The sequence below is a fragment of the Panthera pardus genome, unplaced genomic scaffold (assembly GCF_024362965.1).
Source record: "Panthera pardus isolate Hobbes unplaced genomic scaffold, ASM2436296v1 HiC_scaffold_8, whole genome shotgun sequence".
NCBI classification, from domain to species: Eukaryota; Metazoa; Chordata; class Mammalia; order Carnivora; family Felidae; genus Panthera; species Panthera pardus.
In genome coordinates, this window is record NW_026527013.1 from 137816709 (window position 1) to 137843194 (window position 26486).

The 26486-nt window shown below is 37.5% G+C and overlaps 1 protein-coding gene across 1 annotated transcript in view; it reads left to right on the forward strand.

The window, feature by feature from the left end:
• The window catches only part of KCND2 (potassium voltage-gated channel subfamily D member 2), a 484389-nt gene extending 479128 nt beyond the window's left edge, over positions 1-5261 (forward strand). The window contains exons 5-6 of the mRNA XM_019452549.2: positions 618-865; positions 2605-5261. Of these exons, the coding sequence (XP_019308094.1) occupies positions 618-865; positions 2605-2782 (426 nt within the window). The 3' untranslated portion in view covers positions 2783-5261. The remainder of the gene's footprint in view (positions 1-617; positions 866-2604) is intronic.
• The last annotated feature ends 21225 nt before the right edge of the window (positions 5262-26486 follow it).

Genomic DNA, 26486 nt, shown 5'->3' on the forward strand with positions numbered 1-26486 from the left:
AAAGAAAGAAAGAGAAAGAAGGAAAGAAAGAAAAAGAAAAAGAAAAAAGAAAGAAAGGAAAAGAAAAGAAAAGAGAAAAAAGAAATAGAAAATGTTTTAAGTATCTCATTTTCTAATTAAAAAATGTTTTCAATCTCATGTGAAAATATTTGCTAATGGAAAACAGACAATATAATTTGGGACATTCTATTAAAATAGCCTCTTAATAGCCTCTTAATTCCAAACTGTTTAAAAAGTAAAAGTCAATGTGAATTTACACATTCACTGTGGGTACTATTTTACATGCATTTTCAACCATTTTTTTCTTTGCCTCTGAACTTCCAGAAATGATGCTTAAATTAATAAATGATATTTCAGGATAAGGTTAGTCCATAAAGAGACACTAAATCAGCCTGCAGTTGTCCATCTCAAAGTCTAACAGGGAGATTTTATTTTCACACAAATGCCAGCGTGAGTTGGCTTTGATATTCCAGTATTTATGAAAGCGGCTAGTTGCCCATTGGATAGTCTAAGTGTATGGGCCTATTTGGGTTTTAAAAATAAAGCCATTCATTTCCTTTCTTAAAATCACAATGTGTTTGTTGCCTTTTTCGCATGTTCTCACGACTACGGAACAGAATCACGAGTTTGTGGATGAGCAAGTCTTTGAAGAAAGCTGCATGGAAGTTGCAACTGGAAACCGTCCTTCAAGTCACAGCCCTTCTCTCTCGTCACAACAAGGAGTCACCAGCACTTGCTGTTCACGACGACACAAAAAAACCTTCCGCATCCCTAATGCCAATGTATCAGGAAGCCACCGAGGCAGTGTGCAGGAACTCAGTACGATCCAGATCAGATGTGTGGAGAGAACCCCGCTGTCTAACAGGTACCCGAGGTTAATCTGTGTGGGTGCACACACCTGTGCCTGTTCCCAGAGCGTATCTCCACCTGCAGGCATGTCGCTATCTTGGTGTATTTGGCATTTTTTGGTATTGGGGCGGGCGCGGTGGGGGAGCAAATAATTTTTATTTACTTATTTTTAATAAATACACCTCAGAAGTCCTGTGGCATCTAAATCCTAGTTCCTAGGGTTTAGTATGAGACAAGCTAATGCCGTAATAAGTATGCTGTAATATTCATTTGAGTCAAAAGTAGCAGTTGTACAGTGTGAAAACTAGAAAGAAGACAAGATGGTCAGGCACAAACAAGTGTACTTCTCCCTCCTTACCTCCACAACTTTTTCTTTATACTCCTTTATACTCAGGAGCCCCTTATGTAAATGCAAATAGCCTTAAATGATAGATGTTCAACACTTACTAAAGGAGACCAATTAGATTGACACTGGTATCATTGGAAAGTACTCAGCAGCACCTAAAATAAATCAACACCTTCAACGTTAACAGTGAAAAATAAAACTATGCCTATACAAGTCTCTTGAACCAATATATAATTTTGATCATAAAGATATTTTGAGTTGCCAGAAGCACAAAAATCAATCCAACACACAAAAAAAGATAAGTGATATGCTACAATTGTTCACCTGTGGTTAGTTTATGGACAACTTCAGTGAAATTTTTCTGATGGTATTTTCCTTTGCTTGTCTTTATTTGCTTTCTGTTTTTCCCACAAACATGTAAGTGCAACACAAAGTAATGCATTTAAACTCTACAACTCATTAAAATGATCAATTCCTGCCAAAATAATTTTGCTTTGTTCTTCAGATTAAATAGCTATGTTTTTATATTAACAATCCATTAATTCAGCACTGCTTCTTTGTTCTCATTCAACAATCTTTGTGAAAAACCTGGATGAGATTCTGAATTCAGGCTGTGTTGATTTACATAAATCAGATGTCTCTGGGACCAGAATATTAAATTTTAGAACAATGAAAGATTTCTGTCTCTAAATGTTCCACCTCTGCGTTGCAAAATTAAGTAGCAAGCAGAGAAGTACTTAGAAAGAAAATTTTAGGACATAAACATTTTAAGTAAGATTTCCATGAAAATAATTAGATTTAAGTATATCATGTATACCCTTCTTGTTCCTTTCTCCTTTTCCCTCTATCCACGTAGAGTATAAAAGTCATGCAAGAATACTACTTAGGAAAATCTTGAATTATTGGTAATGGCTAACATTTTAGGGTTCTTAACATTGGCTGTCAGTAACTTGAGAGCTTAAAGGGCATCATCTTTCCCAAAGAGACAAGATAGTAAAATGATTCTGTGGTCAAAAGAACTGAGACACATTCACAGGTAATTGAGGTACATCCCTTTCATTGGAGCATCTCAAAGCTCTCAGAGGTCCTGTCTTAAAGAAAACGATTTTACTTTGCCTGACCCTGGCTTTCCAAAACTGGCCTGAGTCTCTTTCTTGCATTTTCGTAGGAAACACTTTGATAAACACTGCCTGAGCCAAATTGAGCTGGCTGTTAGACACTCATTTAATATTAATGACCTGACCGATGTTCATTTCAACATATATTAAGGTTTAGGGCTTCATGTTTTAAAAATCATGGTGACTGTAATTAGATATTTGAAATGTTACTGACAAAATACATTCCTCAGTTGCAGGGAAATTTTTTTAAGTAAACAACTTACTTTTTTAAATCTATTTTCTCCTCATCAGCCGATCCAGTTTAAATGCCAAAATGGAAGAGTGTGTTAAACTAAACTGTGAACAACCTTATGTGACTACAGCAATAATAAGCATCCCAACACCTCCAGTAACCACCCCCGAAGGAGATGACAGGCCAGAATCTCCTGAGTACTCAGGAGGAAATATTGTCAGAGTATCTGCTTTGTAAGACAATTGGAACCAGGTCTAAGAGAATTTGAGCTCTGGCTGTGGAAAGAATTCCAATGTGGAAGAAAGAAGAAACAATAAACCTTTTGCAGATGAAAACAGCAAGGCAAGAAGGTTGGCAGTGAAATAAAAACAAAGCTTCCAAACTTGAGGATGGAAATAAAACCACCAAATGGCATTTCTAGACAGAGTCTGACCTGTTCTACAGAGAAGTAGTCTGTGACCCTTTGACTTTGTGATTGAGCACAATGAAATGCCGCCTAGCGATGCTTCTTATGATCTGAACTCTTTTTTAATAAAATAAATAAAATAAATCTTTGAACATAATGTTCCAGTTGAATGCAAAACAAAAAAATATGGAAAACATTTTGATAAAAATTTTTCCTGTTAAAACCATGAACATTGGCTATGATGAAGATTATTACATATTAAAAAAAAACTCATACAACACATTTGTATTGACTGAAGGAAACCATCATAATGCATGCTAGAATTCTTTGGAGCAGTGATCTCAGTGTCCTTATGTTGTCTTCAGAATAGGCATGATAAATTATAATTGTAGAAAGGGGGACTTTCTGTGCACTTACAACAAGCTGATTGCTCATGTTCCATGGTGGGCTGTGCAAATTAACTCCTTTCAGAGCTGCGGTATTTCTCATGGGGATGCTCATTAGTAAATCTAAAGCGTTCGGATAGTTCAGTATTAATTATCATTTTACCTTGCACCTAGATACTGTTACAACTGCAATAATTCATTGTACACCTGTTGTATCAGGAATCAGGATTTTTGTTGTTGTTGTACTTTCCAGATCCTCATAGATACAGTAAGAGCCACATACATAGAGAAACTTCTGGTGTGGCCAGATTTTAGATAACTTTTTAATCCAAAACTATTGTGCCATAAATGTTTTTCAGTAATATTCTTTGGTCCTCTGTATTCGTGTGACAGTGCATTATCTGTTCTTGTATTTCTATAGCACCTTTTCGTGGGTTTATCGTCATCAACTGGACTAACATTTTGTAGCTCAAATGACTTTCCTACTTTTGTATTCCCCCACATATTAGCTTGTAAGTAGATTACCATCATCAATCCCCTTGTCAAAAATTAGGAAAAAGGAGTTGACATCTACGAATGATCTCTAACTTCTTTGCTGTTAGGGAAAAGCCCAGACACTGGATATATCGTTCTGTGTTTCAGGCAAAGAGTAGGCTGGGATGAATATCACAAAATCGGTGATCCCAGAGTCTCACTTGATGTATTATTTATTTTACTTTAGATCTCGAATACATTTTGAGAATAACTAATGTGAATTGAAATGCAGAGATAAACTAGAGTGCTTTATGTAGCAATATTTGTTGAAAGCACGCTTTCTATGCCGTTGGAGAAGGCAGCACAAATTTATCTGAGAAAGGCTCCTGTAGACTGCAAGGAGCAATTTTCTCCACTAAATCAGGAGGATAGGAGTTTGACGATGCAAAGTTGATCTCTATGTACATTGAAGTGAAAAGTCTTTATACCTTTTCACCTTTAAACTATATCAGCAGACATGTCTGCACGTGACAGTGTAAAAAAGTTGTATGTCAAATGAAAAGTTTCGTTCATTCCAAACCACCACTGTAAGAAATAAAGTTTAGCTTCTGTACATGGAAAGAATTAATAATTATCCCTCTACTATAGAGATTTTAAAATGCTTATCATAATTTATCATAAAAAAGACTTAATCCAACCATTTTCGAGTAAAGCCAGAAATTCTTGCTTCCCATTTCTAGAATAGCTTCTAGAACAGTGCCGTGCACACAGTAGATATTAATAAACATTTGCTTCATAAAAGTAAGGCAAACTCTACTATCTCTCGGGAAGAACTGGCTTTATACCTAGTATGTCTTTTAAAAAGTTACTAATCTTCCTGGAGCGTGAATATTAACAATTATATTAACACCTGCCTCATGTCACTTTATGCTTCTAGAGAAAATATATAGTGAAACTTCTTTGATGGCAGTGGTTGAAAAACTTCCTAAAAAGTAGACTAAGGAAACCACAATCAGGAATACTTAGGTCTTTTGATTCCCAATGAAAAGTTCTATTTTCATGTTCTTAATACTACATTTAAAAAAAACGAAGTTAGATGATTTCAGTTGACAATTCTGCCTCCTTTTCAACTTATCGTTTATCCCAAACTATTAATTTCTTTAGATTTTTGGAAAAGAAAAAAAAATTTTTGGTGTTTTAGGTGATTTAAAAATCTACTGTGTTGGTGGTGAATGACTATTGATGACTGTGTTAAGTGCATCTGTATCGTAAGTGAAATGTAATTATTTCTGTGTACCATATGGAGTAACCAAGGTCATTGTTTTTGGCAATTTTGTTTGAAATTCATATATCTTATTTCAAAGGATAGCATAATACCTGCATTATGCTGGAAAAAAATAGACCTTTGGAGAATACTTAAATAAAACATGTGCATGCTTGAACAGGACAACATGGTTGACTGTTGCTCTTTTTTCTTACACTCCCTCCCTTTCCAAAATCTAGGCTACATCATACTCATATTTGGGGGAACCTTGTAACATGTACAAACTCAAAGAACCCGTCAATTGTGAGTAACACTTAAATCTGAACAGTGGAGATAGTAGATTTCTGCCAACAATGGGAATTGAGGAAGAGACTTTAAGAAACAAAAAAGTTAATATCACCTAAAGAGTGTCACTGCTTTAGATGATAGTTTTTGGAAATATGTTGGCAAGTACAACTCCATAGCTACTAATTTAAGTATATTACAAGGTTTTGTTGGTCATTACCAAAAAAGGGTAGTATGTTTAAAATCAGTTGTTTTTGTATATGTGATATTTTTAGAATGCTTTCTGCAATGTATGACCCAGTTTATTAGCCAGTACCCTACATCCCACATGCCTCTTGGACAGCGTGGTCCACAGAGAAGTAAGGCTGGTGCCTGAACCTTACATACTTCTTGACTACCACTACTTAAACAAAGTGAAGCTCTGAGTTGATGACATTGGTGAGAACTCAATCAGATTCCCAGCCAAAGACTCTTTTCAATTTAGGAAACAAAGTGTTATATTTGTCTAGCTATATGTGTGTGTATATGTATATTTATATGTATTTATTCACATACCTACACATAGATTTTTATTCCTTTTTTTTTTAATGCACATCTGACGGTTTCTCTTCAGGAGGAAACAAAAAACAAGGAAATTTTAAGAGATTATCAGAAGAGGGGAAAATTCAGAGTAAATCACAGACAGTGATTCTGAATAGTGATAACTAGTGATGCTCTTGGTGGATAGTCTCTTTTTGTTCCTGTTAATTCTTTTCTTTTATAGTCTTTGATTTATTGAGATCCCAATCCTGCGTTAAAAAGGTTTAACACACCTCCCTATTCCTTCAACTGAGTTACAGTGTTGGCTTGGAAATAGCCTCCAGGGAGTTATATCAGTGGCTGCCGGCACCATTACTCAAAAGAATAAAAAGGGTTCTTCATATCAAATACATGACTCCTCAGAGTTTCATAAGAAAGGCATCTCCTCTTCCCTGGAGTGTTATTAGGTGTTTGTTTTATTAACTCACAGGTACAAAAATGATTGCTCTGCACTGTGTAAATTTCATCAGAATTTTCAGCACAATTGCATAGGCACACTGTACTTTAAAAAAAAATAAGAGCTTAAGTTAGATATACATCAGCTGGTTGCGTTTAGGGTAGCAAAACATTCTCAAAAGAGTAAGATATTTTACATGTGAGGAATTATTACTTTTGAACAACAGCGTATTTGCTTAAGAGAATTATAAAATGTATTTATTGCAAAAGTTTTCAGTGGAAATAATATTACATCACTATCTTCTAATTCTTTGTTCTTTACTGTCCACTTTACCTTTTCCCTCCTTTCTCTTCAAGCCATTCTTTTACTAGATTATTCTCTCCCTTCCCCTAATCATTTTCCCCTGCTTTTTTTCTATGGAAATCCACTAGGTAACTACTGCCCATTCTATATATAATTCAAATTCTTGAGTGCATCACATGGGTCAGACATTGTGATAGGTGTTGGGGAAATAGAGATTAAAAATCCAAACCAAATCCTCTCCTCAAGGAGTTATATACTGGAAAACAGCTTAACATGCTCTCTGCTTTACGCTGCTAGGCATAGTCTTATACTGCAAGTATTTTTCTTTCTGCCATAATAATTTTTTCTGCTTCAATCTGCTGAAAACATGTCTTCGAAGGAGGCTACATTGAGATAATGTTCTTCAAAGTACTTTCTAAAACCCTCCCATCATATGATTAAAATCTTTGTGTGGGCCATGGTCCTCTTTCTATGGGGATGCAGGAAAGGGCACATGAATCCCCACCTGCCTGCTTGGAGAGAGATTAGAAAACAAGGCAAGGCAAAACAAAACAAGAAAAGAGGCCGAACTTCACATTTATGATGTGAGCATGGTAAAAAACTAGACTTCCCCAAGTTTGCACTCTGCCCTTCCTACCAGCGCCCCAGATTATAAAGAAAACTATCGAAATAGCTTTGCAGGAAGAGTCTCACATAACACTGCTGTGAATCCTACTGCCCCTCCCCAAATTCATTCATCTGCTTAATCCCCTTGAAATATCTGAGAGACACTCTGACAATAAGAGCAGCAGGTCTAGAAAGGAAGGTGAGTTTGTAATTAGCAGCACTCACCAAAAAGGTGGGCCCAGGTGGTCTGTGTCAGTTCCAAGGAATGAGCCGGGCTGAAGAAGGGTATTGAAGGAAGAGTATCAAAGATGTGGAAAGAGATTTAGAGGAACCCTAGAACAAAGATGTGGGTGTTGACACGGGCTACAAGGTGGTAGAGGGGCATCTTTGGGCTTTGATTCTAAATTCAAAGCCTTTTTGACTTTAATCAAGTTAGAGCTTTGTTAGAGCTACAAATCGTAACACCAAAAGGTATTATCTTAATCTATTATCAGTTTTTACTATTCAGGCATAGACAAATTGCTCAGAGATCTCCTGGGCTCCCTGTACAACAGAGAACAAAACCCTAAAAGAGCAGAATATAGAACTGGTACTGAGAAATGGGAAAGAGATTTGAAAGAGCCAAAGCATGAACCTTGACCTTGGCAAGATGAATCTGTTAAATTTCCGAATCAGAGGCACTGGATATAAAATTTTAAAAAGTAAAAATGTCATGCTCATCACATGTTTCCATACGACTTATCTGGACTTCATGAGCATTATTTTTATCCCCAGCCACCTGGTAAGGAACCAATGGACAAGCCACAGAAGTTAAACCTGAAGCTGCCCTTTCTAATACACAGTTTCTTTCTTCTGTAAGTTCACAGTGAACAGTAAACAATTATGATTATAGCCACCATGAAAAGATAACAACAGTAATAATGACTGCGAACTTCTACTGTGTTCTAAATATATACCAGGCACTATGCTCATGACTTTATATGTATCAGTCCATTAAGTAATTATATTATCCGAATTTCTGTTGAGAAAACTTTAACACTGAAAAATGATGGCTCTGAAAATTCCTATTCAGATAATATAAATTTTTGAATTAAATGATGTATTTCTGGATAAAGTTCCCTTTTGTAGAAATATAGATGACATTTGTTTTTCTAGTGTAAAATAGAACTTAAAGAAAATGGGGGCAGGAAGAAGCCTGGTTATAACCATGCTGTGTTGGTTGCAATGTCATTATCAAAGACAATCACTGTTTCTTCCCATTTTCATTGTTCTAAATTTCTCTTATCTTGAAAAGCATGCTACTAATAGCTATTCCTGATTGACTATTGGTGAATTAAAATAAAAATGAAACCTAGCTGGGAAATATACCAGTGTCCTAGTTGACAAAGATTTTTCCAACAACCCCATAGCGTGGCATACACACTGAGATAATTTTCCAGTAACAAAAATAATGATGTGTTAGGACATCCATTATCTCTCACTTGCTTCCCTTTTTGAACAAGGCCTGCCAAAATGTTCAAGGTTGTTGATCAGGGCTGTGGTGATGACTGTGGCGATGACTGTGGCATCTCATTGGCTCATAACTCATCTCCTGGAGGCATATAATAATGGAACAGAAATGTTTTGGAATTCAGGTCAATAACCACAGTTCCCATCTTTCATTATCTTTTATATTTTCCTCAGATTCTTGTAGGCAAAAATCCCAGAGGATGGCTATGAAGTGCCCATTGGCATGTGAAATAAGGTGCAGAGAGATTTGGATTGGCAACATAACTGTATAATTCAGTATCCCAAATTAAGATGATATAACTTAAAATATCCTTGGAGTTTCACATCTTCACAAAGAATTCCAAAATTTTTCTGCAGGTCGTTGATAGTTTTTATTTGCTCCTAATAAAATACAGAGCTTCAATAAAGGTGTAAACACAGACATTTGATTTATATAGAACTGTAGAAAATTTAATGTACCTTTTAAAATGGTACTTGGGATATAACTACTTGTCATAAAACTTCTTCTTTGGGCTTCATCGTTTGCTTGTTTTATGTTCCAAAATAACATTGGGCTATTAATAATATCTCTTTACCGTCCATCTCACTCTTTCCTTTCCTACTTCTCCATAGGTAAATGTGTTAGTCATCATAAGTATTAACATTGTGCCCATTCTTTTCCATGAAAACTTAGGTCAAAATTAAGATTAAAAAGAAATGTAATGAAAATTTAATATTACATATGGTTAATCATGGTCAAATCCTACTGAAGATGATAATGAAGGGTAAAAATTCGCATGTCTGTTTTTTTTCCAAAGTAGGAATATACATCAGGTAAACCCTAATATAAAAAAAAAAAAAAATCACAGTATATTTTGAAAAAGAGACATATATATAATATCAGATGGCTCAACTAGTGTCCAAAACAAAATATTTTATTCATCCAAGGATATATGGGCCCATTAATGAGAGACTAAAAGAAATGGATCCATTTGTGACCAGAGAAACCTGATACAGAGTTTGGAAGATACAGAGTTTGAAAAACCAAATTTAACAGCATCTCTGTTTCTCTGGCTATCATACCTATTGTTCGGTTCCCTGGCAAAGATCCTGAGAATTTAGTTCGATTATACCGCAGTTATTTACTGTCTAATAAGACATAGATTATGAATTTTCTAGGATTATCTGAAATTAATTCAAGTCATTTCCCCCATCACTTAGAGCCTCCAATTATAAGTATCTCAACATACGTTTAGACTGAATGCTAAAATGATTATAATAAACTCAATTTAGGAGAATAAGGTTAAGGCCATCAGTCAAAAAGTGAGGGTATAAATGCCTCAGTTTATGTGTCCGAGTATCTCTGATTCTAATTAAATATATTTCTATAACAATTCCTTACTCTAGTCAAAATTTAAATACAGATGATCTTTAAAAGTACTATTGTTTGTTTTTAAATAGTTGCATTTCCCTTCCTATAGCAGAAAAAAATACATGATATCCAAAATGTGTTATAGCATAGCCTCAACAAATGGCTTTTACAATATCAGAGAGAGTCAAACAATGGGCTCCTGGGTGACTCAGTCAGTTGCCCGTTGAGCATCAAACTCTTGACTTGGGCTCAAGTCATGACCCCAGGGGCATGGGCGAGCCTGTTTTGGCTCTGTGCCAAATGTGGAGCCTGCTTAAGGTTCTCTCCCTCTCCCACCCTCTACTCTCCTCCCCTGTTCATGCTGTCTCTCTCTTTCTCTGTCTCTCTAAAAAATAAAAATAAATACATTTAAAAGAGAGAGAGAAAGCCAAAGAAATAAGTGAATGTAAGCGTCCAATGCATTCTTCATAATAGAAACATGTAAGTAATATAAAATGTTACTATAAAATAGAAATATTTCTTAAAAATGTCTTGTATGTACATTTCTGTGTTTAATCATAGATTACTCTATAATTTATGTAATGGTTCTATTATGAAATGTCTTTCATGTCTCAGATAAAACTCAGAAGAAAAATGTTGGAGGGTGGGGTACACACCCAGGGAAACAGGCAGAATGTGGAGTCCCATTTATGTCACTACCTAATGAAACAGAGGAACTTCTTAAAGGACACTTCTTGCCAGTAACATTGTATCTTCTGGGGCCTGTTTTTCTTCCTCTGTAGAAAATTATAATGTAGCCATCTAGTTTTTTAAATAAATTTTTCTGAAAAGATGGATCAAAAATAGCATTTTTAGGGGGTGTCCAGGTGGCTCAGTTGGTTAAGCCTCCAACTCTTGATTTGGCTCAGGACGTGATCTCACAATTTGTTTGCTTGGGGCCCTCATCAGGCTCTGCACCGGGCACAAAGTCAGCTTGAGATTCTCTCTCTCTCTCTCTCTCTCTGCCCCTTCCTCACATGTGCTCACACATTCTCTGTCTCTCAACGTCAATAAATAAGCTTTAAAAAAAAAAAAAACAAACCAGCATTCTTAGGATTACCAAACAGCATTACCTATGTTTAAAGTTTAATGTGATTGCCTGAACCTGCGTTAGTTAGCACAGGGAAGAAATAAGTTAGGGGTGAGCTGGAGAGCACACGTGAAATTTGCAAATGTATGGACGAAGGATCTGTGCCTTTTAGGTGACTTTTAAGTAAACAATACACAGGTTTCCTTAAAATTTAACCCATTTCTTGGCTAAAGTTGTTTTAAATTTGAAGGTCATTATATCCAATAGTGGAATTATGGAAAACTACCATATTTTATTGCCATGACATTAGAAAGGACACCAAGAGTTTGAAATTCTTGCTTTCAAGATGTATCTGTGAACTTCTACCCTGTCTCCTCCTACATTTTAAGCGGCTAAACCACTTTCTCTGGATTCCGTAAATTGTAAGGATCACAGAGTATACATATGCCTATGTTCTCTGGGTCACGTTAATCATTGTATGTGACGCTCTGTGGAGAACTGGGGACACCAAGAGGAAGGAAGCAAGTTCTCTCATTCAAGGGGGATGTTAATGCATCCTGAATATTAAACAGTGTGTTGCAATTCCAGAAAGTTGTTTGAAGCTCCCTTAATGGACTGTATAATAATGTCCACAGTTTGTTAGGTTTTGATGTTTATATATTTTTGAGAGAGAGACAGAACACAAGCAGGAGAGGGGCAGAGAGAGAGGGAGACACAGAATCCAAAGCAGGCTCCAGGCTCTGAGCTGTCAGCACAGAGCCCGACGTGGGGCTTGAACTCACAATCTGCAAGATCATGACCTGAGCCAAAGTCGGGCGCTCAACCGACTGAGCCACCCAGGCAACCTGCCCAGAGTTTAAGATTACACAAATTTCAAAAAAGCTTCTAATAAGAGACATTTTTAAGGAATGATTTTGCATTATACCTCGCCTATGATGAAAACAGGACTGCAAAGGGGCATAATGAAACTCGGGCTGTGGAGATGGCCGTTCTTCTCATTCATTTTCTTTGTGAGCACATTATATGCTCTAGGCATATAATGCTGGGTGCTGGGGACAAACTGAAAACAAAATCCTGCCCTTGGTGGTCCTGTAAGGGAGGAAAGAAACATTTTCTATTCTTCTGAGTTCTTGTCTGAGACCCCCTGTAACAAAAACAGATTACGAAGAGAAAAGCAAACATGTTCGTTCACATGTATACCTCAAATATACGCGAGAGATACCAGGGAAAGTGAATAACCATCCGAGGTGGCCTAGAATTCAGGACTAAACAACCACCTTGTAGGAAAAAAGAAAGGTGATATAGGTCTCTTAGCAGACAGTAAATGATATTGAGGAAAGAAGAATAGATAGAAAGTATGATCATTTGTGACAAAGTTTGCCTGGATGTTCTAGGCACATAAGGGGAAATCAGAGGAAGGCTCTCTGCATTTGCTATTGTTCACATACCTACAGCTCAAAGTAATCAAAATACCAAAGTGGCATATTTGGGGGGTCCTGAACTCCTACCGCTGTATTTTGGGGAGATGGGCTCTGCTACCCTTCAGTGTTCATAGTCTACTTGTTGACTTGGACTCCAAAACAGGTAGAAATATAATTAAGCATATGAAGTTCATAGTGACATGTATTCTAGGAAAAAATATACAGGGTTCAGATCAGCAAAGACACGGTGATGATAGAGGAGGTGAGCAGGGGAAATGCTCAATATGATGGTAAAGGAAGAGTCTGTAGGAAAAGACATGTGTGACCCTGTAGAAGGAAGAGTAATTTGAAGAGCATTCCAGGCTGGGAAGCACATGTACATTTGCCCTGGGAATGTAAAGAGCCAATCATGGGTTGGATTTCAGAAAACTTCATGGGTTTTAATTTTTCCCTTCTAGTGTCTGTTATCTCAGGTCTCTATATGATTTGGGGCCACATTTTTCTGGATATTTTAAAGAAATTAACAGTTTATCACTATTAATTCCTATTCCTTTCCCTTTCATAACTGAGTGCCAGAATAAACATCTTGTTGTGAAAATGACCGCTAACGTTTACTCATTAAGCAATCAACACAAGCTGAGCCATTCACTTCCTTTCAATTTCTCTGTAACAACTTTAGAGTTGTTAAGATAACCACTTTCCAAGTGAGGAAACGTAGGTCAAGGGAAGTTAAGCAACTTGCCCAAGGCCACAGGACTGGTAAACGATTAAGATGGAATTCAGACCCGTTTGACTGCAAAGCCTGGGCATTTAGCCCAACAGAATCTCCCATTTGTTAACAATAATATTGAATAGTACTAAATCTGAGCATAGCATGCAACTCTGGATTTCGAGGTAAGAAGTTTAGGAACATCTTGTGACTTGCTTACATTTGTGTTATTGTGTTTTCATCACTGAGATGACAAATATGATCCCTGTCATTACAGTGTTTGCATCTAGTTGATAAGACTACCATTAAGCAAATAAACACACAGATAAGGTATCATTGAAATTAGTGCCGCAACGGGAAATAATGGGGCACTAAAAACGGGCTAACAGAGAGGTCCTCAGTCAAGATTCAAAATTCAGCAAAGTTCTCTTTGAGGAAGTGACATTTATGGGGGCCCAACAGAGAAGTGGGAATTATCTACAAAGGGGAGAAAAACATTCCTGGAAGCAAAATTGCATCCCACAATATAAAACAGCTCTTGCAGCTTTTGGAAACCTGTGAGGCCTGAGTGGTTGAGCCCTGGTGAGTGAGTGGTGGGGTGACTGCAGAGGGAAGATGGATGTGGCAGATATGGATGAATTCAGAGACCCTTCTACTTAAGGGCTTTGGATTTTGTCCTCAGTACGAGAAACCATGAGGAATTTTGAGCAGAGGAGTGACATGATCAAATTTACAAGTTTTTAAAAAAATTTTTTTTAACATTTTATTTTTAAGACAGGGAGAGACAGAGCATGAACAGGGGAGGGTCAGAGAGAGGGAGACACAGAATCTGAAACAGGCTCCAGGTTCTGAGCTGTCAGCACAGAGCCTGACGCAGGGCTCAAACTCACAGACCGTGAGATCATGACCTGAGCCGAAGTCGGCCGCCCAACCAACTGAGCCACCCAGGTGCCCTGAAATTTACACTTTTTAAAGATCACCCTACTTGGGGCGCCTATGTGGCTAAGTCGGTTAAGCGTCCGACTTTGGCTCAGGTCATGATCTCTCAGTTTGTGGGTTTGAGCCCTGCCTCGGGCTCTGTGCTGACAGCTCAGAGCCTGGAGCCTGCTTCAGATTCTGTGTCTCCCTCTCTCTCTGCCCCTCCCCTGCTCACAGTCTGTCTCTCTCTGTCTCTCAATAATAAATAAACATTAAAATTTTTTTTAAAGATCACCCTACTTAAGGGACGCCTGTGTGGCTCAGTCAGTTAAGCACCTGACTCCTGAGTTCAGCTCAGGTCATGATCTCACAATTTGTGATTGAGCTCCGTGTCGGGCTGTGCGTGGAAAGCACAGAGCCTGCTTGGGATTCTCTCTCTCTCTCTCTCTCTCTCTCTCTCTCAAAATAAGTAAATAAATTTTTAAAAAAATCACTCTAGTTGCTTTAGGCTGAAGAATGAGTTGGAAAAAAGCACAAAAGGAAGCTGGGAGAACAAGCAAGGAACCTTTTCAGTAACTCAAGTGAGCAACAAGGTATGGCTGAGTGAGAGAGGCACCTGAAAGGACTGGATGACCTAAAGAACATAGAGTTAAAGTCTAGGAGACTCGATAATGATTGATAGCAGCATGAGAAAATTCTAGGAAAGCTGTCAATTTCTGATACAAGGTGAGTGGAGGAAAGTGTCATTTGCCAAGGAGATCAGATGTTCTGCTTGAACATGTCCATGAATCATCCCAGAGGAGAGGGAAAATAACAATATGAAGAATTAGCAAATATTGATTAAATGCCGACTATATGCCAGACATAGCTTTTAAGTGCTTTAAATGTATTAGTTCATTTATCATCAGGAAAACCCTATAAAATATATACTCAGCTTCTCCAGTTTATAAAGAAGCAGAGGCACAGAAATGTTACATAACGTACATAGGGTCACTCAACAAATAAGTTGCAAAATTGGGATTGATCTCCAGGTATTGACTCCAAAGCCTGATACCTCAACATCCAGGGACCTCTCACGTTGGTCTTTAAGCATACAGTTAGATACGGCTGTACACAACTCTGTGTACACAGCAAAGTGCCCCCTGGGTGTCCTTTTTGGAGCCCCTTGCACTCCTTCCTACCTCTGATTATTGTCAGTCTATGCTAGGAGGAACACAGTCTAATTGCAATAACTTGTAGGAAGATACAGATGACAGATGCAACTCCCAGGATATTTGCAATTGCAAAGAGCTCACTTCAACTTAATGAATCTCTGGAGAAACATCCATATTGAGAGAGACAATATCTGTGGCCCCTGAGTATTCTCAAAAACGCTCTTTTACCCAATCTACCTATCAATCAGGGTGTCCCTGCTTACACAGAGACATACCAAGATACACATACAAGCCTGCACACACAGACACACATGTGCATATAGTCAAATACAGTAACACATTGAGACACATGTACATTATACACACCCACACAGCATGCACATACACACACACGTTCAAAATGTATCTACACATGTGCATACAATGTGTGTTAATATACCTAAGTACTGTGTATTTTTAACATGGAATATACCTTTATTAATAACCCTTATATTACCATCTTGATCAGCTTATCGTTCACTGAATTAGAGCTTCCTACTGGTATGCCCAGCTTACTGATCCCAATCTTCCTCCTCATGGTTTTTTTCTTGGGGAGGGGAGGGTTCTTTTGTTTTTGTTTGGTTTTGGGTTTTTTGATATAACATGCACAAATAGAAAATCTCTTTCACTTTTATAGTGATACTCCTGACTTTGGGTTATTTCGTTCAATTCTTTCCCATAATTACTACTCAAACCATGTGTTATTTTTAGTTACAATTGAAATAAGGTAGAATTTCCAGTTACATGCTTTTTTAACCAAATCATATATTACATGTGAGTGAGTGTGTTTGAGTGTATGTGTGTGTGTGTGAGTGTGTGTGAGTGTGTGTGTGTAATCAGTGTGCCTGGCTAGTGGGCAGGGGCAGAAATCTGTAAAAAATTATAAGAGCAAAGAGTTTGGGTTTATTATTCTAAATGAAATAGAAAGCCACAGTGAGTTTTAAACAGAGGAGTGACAGGAACTGATTTCATTTTCACAGTGCCACCATATATTCTCTGTACTGCAGAGAATACTCTCAAGGGCAGAGAAAAGGTAAGAAAACCCATTAATAGCTATTGGAGCAGTCCAGATGGGAAGACACGTAGCCTGACCTAGATGGTTAACCAAGGGGATGAAGAAAATTTCGTAGGTGCAGGAAAGATCATGAAGAAAGTGCAACGGGACCTGCTGGTGGACTAGACATAAGACAAGGAAGAGCTGGGACAACTGGGTGGACTTACTAAGAAAGAGAAGCCCAGGAGTAAAGCAGGGAATCAAAATTCTCTTAGCCACGGTATATTGAATGCCTGTGAGCCATGTGGAGATGTCGAGGAGCATCCCTGGAATTGCAGAGAGAGGTCAAGGCTGCAGACAAATGTGCTTCATACACCATGGTACTTAGCAGGTAAGCACATACGTGAAGAAGACGTGAACAGCTGGGACTCGCCAACATTTTCAGGCAGAGGATGAGGGGCAGCAAAGAAAAGAGACTATCATTGAAGGGTCAGAAATAGCAAGAGAGTTTTATATCAGTTTTACCAGCATGTGAACCAGCTGAAAAAAATAAATCTATTTTATGTGCTTTCTTCTGCAAAGCTAAGAATTAGAGTGAGGCATTGCAGTGGTGTTTGAAGATGTGTCCATGAGTTCTTTGATACTTCTCTCTAAAAAGTGGGGCTGACTTTCCCTCCCCTTGTGCGTGGGCTGCATTTAATGACTCACTTCTAATTAATTGAATTCGTGATGGTGATGGGCTATCACTTCAAGATGAGATTATGAAAAGATTGCAGCTTTAATCTTGGGTGCTCTCTCTTGCTTTTTCTCACTTTCTCTTGGGTCACCGGCTGCTGAGGCAAGCTGGCTACCACATTGCGAAGTGGCCCAGAGAAGAACTGAGACTCCAGTCAAAAGCTAGTATCAACTTGCCAGGCACGTGAGAGAACCAACTGGGAAGCAGATCCTGTGTTGCCAGTCACACGTCCGCATCTGGATGTAGCCTCCACATCTGAGGCTTCAGATGACCGAAGCCTCATCTCATGCCTTCACGAGAGACCCTGAGCCAGAACCACCCGGAAGAGCAGCTCTCGAAAACTATGAGATAATAATTGTCTGTTGTTTTCAACCACCAAGTTTTGGGGTAAAATGTTACGAAGCAATAGATAATTAATTCATCAGCATAATGGAGACAACAAACGCTATATAGCTATGAATAAGAAGCTTCCCCTACAATAGTTTTGTTACTTTACTCCTAAGGGGGAAAAAAAAGAAATCAAACATGTTAAATGTGTTTGGAGAGACCAGAGTCGATATCATCTTTTCTCCACAAAGAAGTGAGAACATGTGGCATGGACTCCCATCTGGTTAACATCTTCCATATTCATCTATTTGGGTCAAAGAATTGTCTACCTCCAATAGTATTCCTGGTAATGAAACACAATCTCTAGAGGTTGGTGTCAACATGCTATGGGTTTTGTAAAGTATTCCCAACAGGAATTACTTTAAACCCTCCCCAATCACCCTGAAATTGAAAGGTCAAGACCACATACAGAGAGTAAGGAGAATGAAGAGTCAGTGAGATCTAAAGGAAAGAACAGAAGGCCAGGCTCTCCCCACACCTGGCTGTGGGCTTTGGAAATGTATCCAGCCTTTTGAGCCTCATGTCTGCATCTCTGAAACGAAGTTCTGCCCACTTCACAGACGGATGAAGAGTTAAATAAAATAATATGCGTGAAAAGACTTTTTAAATGACAAGGTTTTAGGTTGATCACACAGGCCATCCCTGTCTACTCCCTCTGCTATTGGTATGTGGATAGGAATAGCTGGATAGAGGACAATGGTTTGTTTGAGGATAGAATACATTCAGGTGACCCTGAATGTTCCTCTCAAATTGTTCATATGTTGTATGAGCTCAGCACATTTTACTCCAAAGCACACAATTCTACCTGAGTATCCCTAGATAGCCCTATACACTCTATTCAGCTATTCTCCTGTTTTACCTCTGTAAGTGATCATTAGGAGCTTATTCCTTCTCCTTTTTGATTATTCTTTACGAGCTATTTTATCTAGATTAAAGACAGAAAATCTCAGGGAATAGCTGTGGATTAGCTGGCGTTTTTAGCATCAATTTTCTACACTTATTTCTCTGAGTTGAAATCATTAAAGAGAATCACACTAATCATGGCAGTTGAATGTAAGCAGATAATCATATTAAAGTTCATTTATAAATAAAACCTACACTCTGAAAAATCATCACAGATGAAATGTGTATAAACAAAATATATGTGCTCCTAGTTGGTTCTTCAGGGAACTGTGGCATCAGACTTACTGTTATTACTATTATTTTAGCTTTAGCCTTTCCTAGCCTTTAATATAAAGGAGAAGGCATTCCTAGGGAAAACTTCTGGTCTCTAGGAGTGAATGAAGAAAACCATCCTAATGACAAGTTTGATCTACCTAACCAGTCAAAGAAACATGCAGAATTAGCATCTCTTCATAAAAAAATTTCAGATTAGAACGTAAATTTCATCTATTTTTGTCTTTGTCTTCTTAGAAGTTAATTTTTTTGTGATCAATTCTTTTTAAGGGCCTTTATTTTAAGAATCGCTTTTCTGAACTTTAGCAAATGTTTTGCAATGCAATCTATACTACAACATGTTTGCTTGCCACTTTTGGCTTCATCTCAAGTGTTTCAGATGTTAAAATATTTTTAATATGAAATATTTTGAAAATACTGAAAAGTAGGAAAAATAAACAAACACTACATTCTCACCACTAAGATCCAACAAATGTTCATATTTTGACTTGTTTGTTTCAGATATTTCTACTATTTTTGAAAATGAAGAATTAAAATAACAGGTAAAACTTTCCAGATTCCAATTCCACCCTTGCTTTTCCATACACAAACCTTACCCTGAGATTTATTTAAACCTTACAGTGTTCATTTGTGTTTTAATCATTGTTCTATATATGTGAGTATGCAGAATAAGTCAATAAAGTTCAGATACCAGAATGTCTTTGGTTTATTATAGATGAATGGATTCAAAGGCTGGGAGACAGGAATTTGGAATGGTTTTATCATGTGTGAACCACTCACCCACCCACGAACTCTGTCTTAAGGAATTACCCAGAATACACTACCTTCACTTTTACATTGAAAAATACACTTGTAAAGAATGGACCTACATTTAGGACCTACGTCCTAAAAAGCTCAAGGTACTTCAAGCCCGTAATGATGTTGAGAGATGCTCCCTCTGAAATGAGCTCCCTGATGCTGGGGTCCTTTGGCACAGCTGGAGGTGATTGTCAACATGGACGGCAGGATTAGAGCTGTAATCAAAAGAGTTTAAACTAAGGAGATCTTCGGTAGTAGCTAATTGATTATGGTACTCCTCAAAGAAATATATTTGCACGGGCTACACTCTAAGGAAAACACATTAATCTTTAATTCTTATGAACAGTCTTGACTTTAATTAACTCAATGGAGCCACAATGTGTCACATAACCCCCATTCTTGAGCCAGTTTGTAAACACGAACTCCTTAAATGAAAGGACCAGATTCCTTCCAGTTTAGCTAGCATGTTTCTGCCACAATACAATTAGAGGTTGTGTAAATCTTCTTGAGTTGCCCAAAGGCACCAGCAATCATTTACTAGTGTGGCTGTGTAGTGGAGAAAGTGAAATATTTAGACTTTTCAGAGACTATTGGACTGACTAGGAGCTAACACAAATTCAGGGAAATTCTCTAAGTCAGTGGCCCGGTAGTCAGAATAAGGACACAAGAAGTCAGTGACCTACATTAAATGGAGTTGAGAAGCCAGAAATTCTTTCTCATAATGCAGAGGAAGGAATGAAAATCAGAGTCCATCTCACAGTGGACTGAGTGGGTCTATCAACTCACTTGTGCTTAACACATAGTTTCTGAATACAAATCATACATTCAACAACAGGAAGTTTACCTACTTCGGCTCTTTTATCTATGTAGTAAAGACAATAAGGCAGGAAGGATCAAATGAAAATGGCTGGAATACTCCCTCCCTTCAAAAATCGAAAATCACCAATAACACTTCAGAAATTTGTGCCGCTATCAAATTTCAAAGATGGGGGGGTGGGTGTTTCTGTCACCTCTCCCAATTAATTCACCTATGTAGTCCATGCCAAGGACAGATGGGTTTGTAGATTTATGTGGATTATCATAAATGTAATCAGGTAGCATTGCCACTTGCATGGTTGTTCAAGCTGTGGTTAATAGTATGCCATCATTAAATCTGGCAAAACTTTCTCCTCTAGACCAACTAGCAAACAATTTACTTTTCTGTTGCAGGGGCAGTACTATAGATGCCCTGTATTAACCCTGTGCTTTGAAGACTCTGGCTCTTGTGGTAACCAAGTTCTAGGGATCTTCATCATCTTACCAACCCGCCAAACATCACGCTGGCCCACTATTTTGGTAGCACAGTTCCAGCTGACCCTGGAATGAAATGTGTGGGAATACTATTACACTGAAGCTGAATTTCTGCATGTCACCCCTCACCGTGACAAACGTTACACCTTTTTCTCTTTGTGCAATCTCACTGTCTTTGTTTTGCCCCTTTACCTGATAAAAAAAATCATGTCTCAATTTTCCCTTATGTAGCCTCTCTTACAAGGTGTGCTCATTTTTTTTCTTAGTTTTCTGACCATTCCTTCTCTGTGTCTTTCACTGACTCTATTTCTTCAACACACACACCAATAAGTCTCAGTCAAGTCATTGCCCATAATCTCTGTACCCAGAATACGCTTTTGTGTTATGATTCATGAGGAAAGAGGTCTCCAGTGTAGAAATTTTGAAATATAGGTAATTACAAGCATACACATCCTTAGAGCTGGAAGAATCAGAAGGAAGTCTGGGAGATGGCCAGAAATCTACAAGTGATTTCTCCCAGTCGTGAGGCCACCAATGAGAAGCCAGATGACAGCTGCTATAGGAAGAAGTGAGGACTGAGCCTTCTGAACATATGAAAGTGGCTCTCAATGGAATGATCTACCCTGAAACCATGTAAGAAGGAAATTCTGAGGACTCTTTTCCTAAGTAACATAGGACAGTGAGGATACAAAATACTGCTGAGTTGACTGAAAACAATCCAACTGTTTTCAAACAACTGTCTTGAACCTGAGCTTTTCCTTTAAAAACTTATAGCATCCTGAATTTGCCATGATAATGTCAAACTTGAATCCAAAACAAAATCTTCTTTACAACAGTTCTCCTTTCTAGTTTTCTCTTCTGTCTCTGGCACTGTATTCTTAATGGTCTTTCTGACTTAGAAATCAGGGAGTCAGATTTTATTTCCTCTTTGTAATCTGTGAACCTCATTGTTTTTTTTACCTTCCATGCTTGGTTTCTTTCTTCCCAACAATGCTGCAAACATAGTACTTCAAGTTGTCGTGATCCAGTTCTTCATATTGCTATGTTCAGTTCTGTCTTCAAGTATTTTAATTGTTCAGTCTCTTCTCCATGCTATGCAAATGTAGACTTCAGAAATAGGCCCTGCTGATAAAAACCCACGTGGGGCTCTCCATAGCCTCAGAATAAAGTCCAAAATTCATAGAAAGCCCTCCTCTATCTGACCCTGTCCTACCTTCTCCAACCATAACGGGCTCCTTCCTGCTGTGAACACACACCCGGCTAACGCCTGTCTCTTTGGCTTATTTATAATGACCCTAACCTGAAATATGCTTCTCATTTTTTTCTCATTAAAATCTGCCCCACCACAAGTATAATTTTCCCATGATGTGCCAAAACTCCAGCCCGCTTTGATGTCTTGCTTTCTCTGAAATCCATATCTGTACCACATACTTTTGCATTCAGCCTTGTACAAATTTTCAGTATTGTTGATTCAATTCACACATTAATGAGTACCTTCAGTTGCCAGAAACTGTACCAGGCACTGGTTAACTGTTCCATGTCCACTTGCCTGATCTCTCCAATTACACTATGAGTTTCTTGAGGCCGGGATTATAGTTTAGTTTATTTACTTATTTATTTATTTGCTGCTCTTCACAGTGTCCAGCCCAACCTATTCTACATAGCAGATGTTCAATGAATCTTACTAAGTTGAATTGAATTGGTCTCAAACTTGGCAAGAGAAAATAAGATGAATTCCAAGGAAAACTAAGAGAGAATAGAAGGGAATTAGGAGCCATCATTAGAAATCCGATTGTCAGATTGGTTCATATTGAACCATAAGCAGAATCATATAGCACATTATACCTTCGTCACAGCAATTTTCTTCTCCAATTTTGCCAGAGCACAGCTTTCCAGAGGGGAATAGATTTTTAAGTTTTGCATGTGTGAAGAACTTAACAACACAAGGGCAGTTAAATTCTCACACACTTTCTCCATAAGAGGTAATAGTCTGAGGTGTGGTTTTTAATTCTGGAAAATGCAACTTTTTTCCCTGTTTAACTGTTCTAGCTTCAGGAACCTGCCCTTTGACAAGCATTTGAACTACAAATTATAAAACAAAGGGAAGTCTCTCCTGCCTCAGTTACAGAGGCCTTCCATCTTTGTTGCTAGATCAATCAAAGGTCATTATTTATAGGCCTATTTTGTTAAAACTTCTTTTAAGAATAGGAAAAAAATATGTCCTGGAAGCAGAGTAGCGATACCCTGCGTTGGAGTAGAATGAAGTCCCTGAGAAATGGAAGAGATGCTGTATCTGACTGCCTATCTTGCTGAATCGTTACAAGGCTCTAAAGGATCATTTTTAAGAGCAGGCTCAATACTCAATGTGTTCATCTCTGTCCAGGTGAAATTTTCTTACACTAAACAGGAGAAATTTAGCCACATCCTCATAAAGTATCAGCTACTAAACACTAAATTTATAAATTGCCCAAATGGTTAGTGAAGAATGGATATCAGCAAAGCTCAGGCCAGGCCTGAGAACTCCAGTTCAAGCAAGAGAAAGGTCAGAGGTGACGAAACCCCCAATAGGCAAGTAGGGACCTAACCAATCCTCTACATGCTCAGAGGTTGGGACACATCTTCAATTACTTATCATCTCCATGACTATTTTAATTTTTTCTCCCTCCCTTTCTTTCTTGAGGCAACCACCGATCTGCTTTCGTCATTGTCAATTAATTTGAATTTTCTAGAGTTTTATATAAATGGAATCATGTAATATGCATTATTTATTGTTTGGCTTCTCTCACTCAGCACATTTCTTTTGATTTTTACCCATGTTGTTGTATATATCAATAGGTCATTCCTTTTTTTTTTTTTTTTGCTAAGCTCCCTTCTCTAAGCATAATTACTTTGTGATTTACCTATGTTGTTGCAGGTATCAATAGACCATTCTTTTTATATTATTATTGAGTGATATTCCATTATATGGGTTTAATGCAATTTGTCCATTCACCTGCTCATGGACATTCGGCTTGTTTCCAGTTTGGGGCTATTGCTGATAAAGCTGCCATAAACATTCATGTGTGAGTCTTTGTATAGAAATATGCTTTGTTCTCTCTTCAATAAATAAGTACCTAGGAGAGGAACAGCTAAGTCATATACTAAGTGTATGTTTAGCAATTTAAGAAACTGTCAAACTGTTTACTAATGTGTGTTTTTTTGTTTTTGTTTTTGTTTTTGTTTTTTAAGAGAGAGACAGAGAGAGCAAGCAAACAGGGGAGAGAGGCAGAGGGAAAGAGAAAGAATATTAAGTAGGCTCCATGCTCAATGCAGAGTCCAACAGGAGTCTTGATTCCATGACCCTGGAATCATGACCTGAGTCAAAAGCAAGAGTCAGGAGCTCAACTGACTGAGCCACTCAGGTGCCCCATGTCAAACTGTTTTCTATTGTGATTCTGCCATTTTACATTTGTACCTTCAATGTATGAGAGATCTAGTTCCTCCACATCTTCAACAACACTTAGTATTGTCAAACTTTTCATTTTAGCCTTTCTCGCAAGTGATACATTGTGGTTTTAACTAACAGTTTCCTAATGAATAATGTGATTTAGTATTTTTTTCATATGCTTATTCTCCATCTGCAAATGTTCTTTGTGAAGTTAATGTTCGAATATTTTACCCATTTTAAATGGAGTTTGTTTTCATATTACTAAGTTTTCAGAGTTTTTATATATTCAGGATACAAGATCTTTATCATATATATATTTTGTAAATATTTTCTCCCAGTCAGTTCTTTGTCTTTTTATTCTGCTAATGGTGTCTTTCAATGAGCTGTGTTTTTAATTTTGACCATTCCAATTTATTAATTTATTATTTTGAAGATTATGTTTTGCTATCATATCTAAGAAATCTTTGTTTAATCTGAGGTTGTAAAGATTTTCTGGGGTTTTTTTTTTCACCGTTTATTTATTTTTGAGAGACAGAGAGAGACAGAGCACGAGCAGGGGAGGGACATAGAGTGAGGAAGACACAGAATCCGAAGCAGGTTTCAGGCTCTGAGCTGTCAGCACAGAGCCCTACACAAGGCTCAAACTCACCAACCATGAGATCATGACCTGAGCTGAAGTCAGATGCTTAACCAACTGAGCCACCCAGGCAACCCAAGATTTTCTTTTTTTTTTTTTTCTAGAAGTTTATTTTAGTTCCACCTTTAGGCCTGTGATTCACTTTGGATTACACCATTTTATCTTCATGTAATTGTCTTGTACCATTTACTTAATGGTGCAAAATATAGAACAAGTTTTGGGGTTTTATTTTGTTTTGTTTTTTTGGTTTTGCATATAGATATCTTATTGTTCCAGTACTATTTGATGAAAAGACTATCCTTTTACCACTGCATTGTCTTTGCATCTTTGTCAGAAATCAGTTGTCCATATATGTTGGTTTATTTCTGGACTCTCTATTCTATTGAATCAGTACCACACGGTCTTAAAACCCAGTAGTATTGTTAGCCCTCTGACTTTGTTCTTATTTTTCAGCTTTTTAAAACTACCAGAGGTTTTTTGCATTTTCATATGAATTTTAGAATTAGCTTGCCAATTTCAACAAAAACTTCTGCTGGGATTTTGATTGGAATTTGAACCCAAAAGTCAGTTTGGGGTGAATTATCATCTTAACAATATTAAGCATTCTGATCCATGAACATGCTGTAAGTCTTCATTTACTTATGTATTCTTTAATCTCTCTCAGCCATATTTTATAATTTTCAATATATAGGTCTTGCACATCTTTTTTCCCCTTGGATACATCCTTCAGTATTTAGTATTTTTAATGTAATTGTAAATGGTGCTGTGTAATTTCAATTTCTGATTGTTCTTTGCTAGAAAACAATTTGTTTTTTCATACTGACTTTGTATTTTTCATTTTTACTAAAATCACTTACTAGTTCTAGTAGTACTTTTGTAAATTCTACTGGACTTTCTGCAAAAAAGACAGGCAGACAGACTGGATGCCTTTTATTTCTTTTCCCTGCCTTATATGATGAGGGGGAAAAAAAGCCTTATATATTTAACCACATAGCAGACCCTCCATTTTCCTTTAACATTTCCTGTAGTGTAGTCTGCTGGCAAGGAGTGCTTTTCAGCTTTTGTATGTTTGAAAAGTCTTCATGTTACCTTCATTGAAAAGATATTTTCACTGGGTAGAAAATCCTAATTTGACAATTTTTTTCTTTCAGTTCAAGATATTATCCCACTGTCATCTTGCATGCATTACTTTTTCCAGTAACCATTTCCAGTGGTTATCTTGATGCTTGTTTGCATAACATGACTTTCCCCCCTACCCCCCTCTGGCTGCTTTAAAGATTTCCTATATATTGCTGGTTTTAACTAAAGTGATTATACTGTGACTTGGTGTCATTTTCTTCAAGTTTTTTGTGGTTGGGGTCCTTTTATATTCCTGGATGTTTGAAAATCAAGCTTGGAAAATTTTCTAGCATTACTTATTCAAATCTTTCTTTTGCTGCTCTTGCTTGAGGACTCTAATTACATGTGTATTAGACCACTTGACATTGTCACAGTTCAGTGATGTATTTTTCACTGGTTCTAATTTATTTTTCTGTTTCAGGTTTCTTTTGTATAATTGATATTGCTATGTCTTGAAACTTGTTAATCTTTTCTTCCACAATGGCTTACTTGCTGTTAGTTATAAGC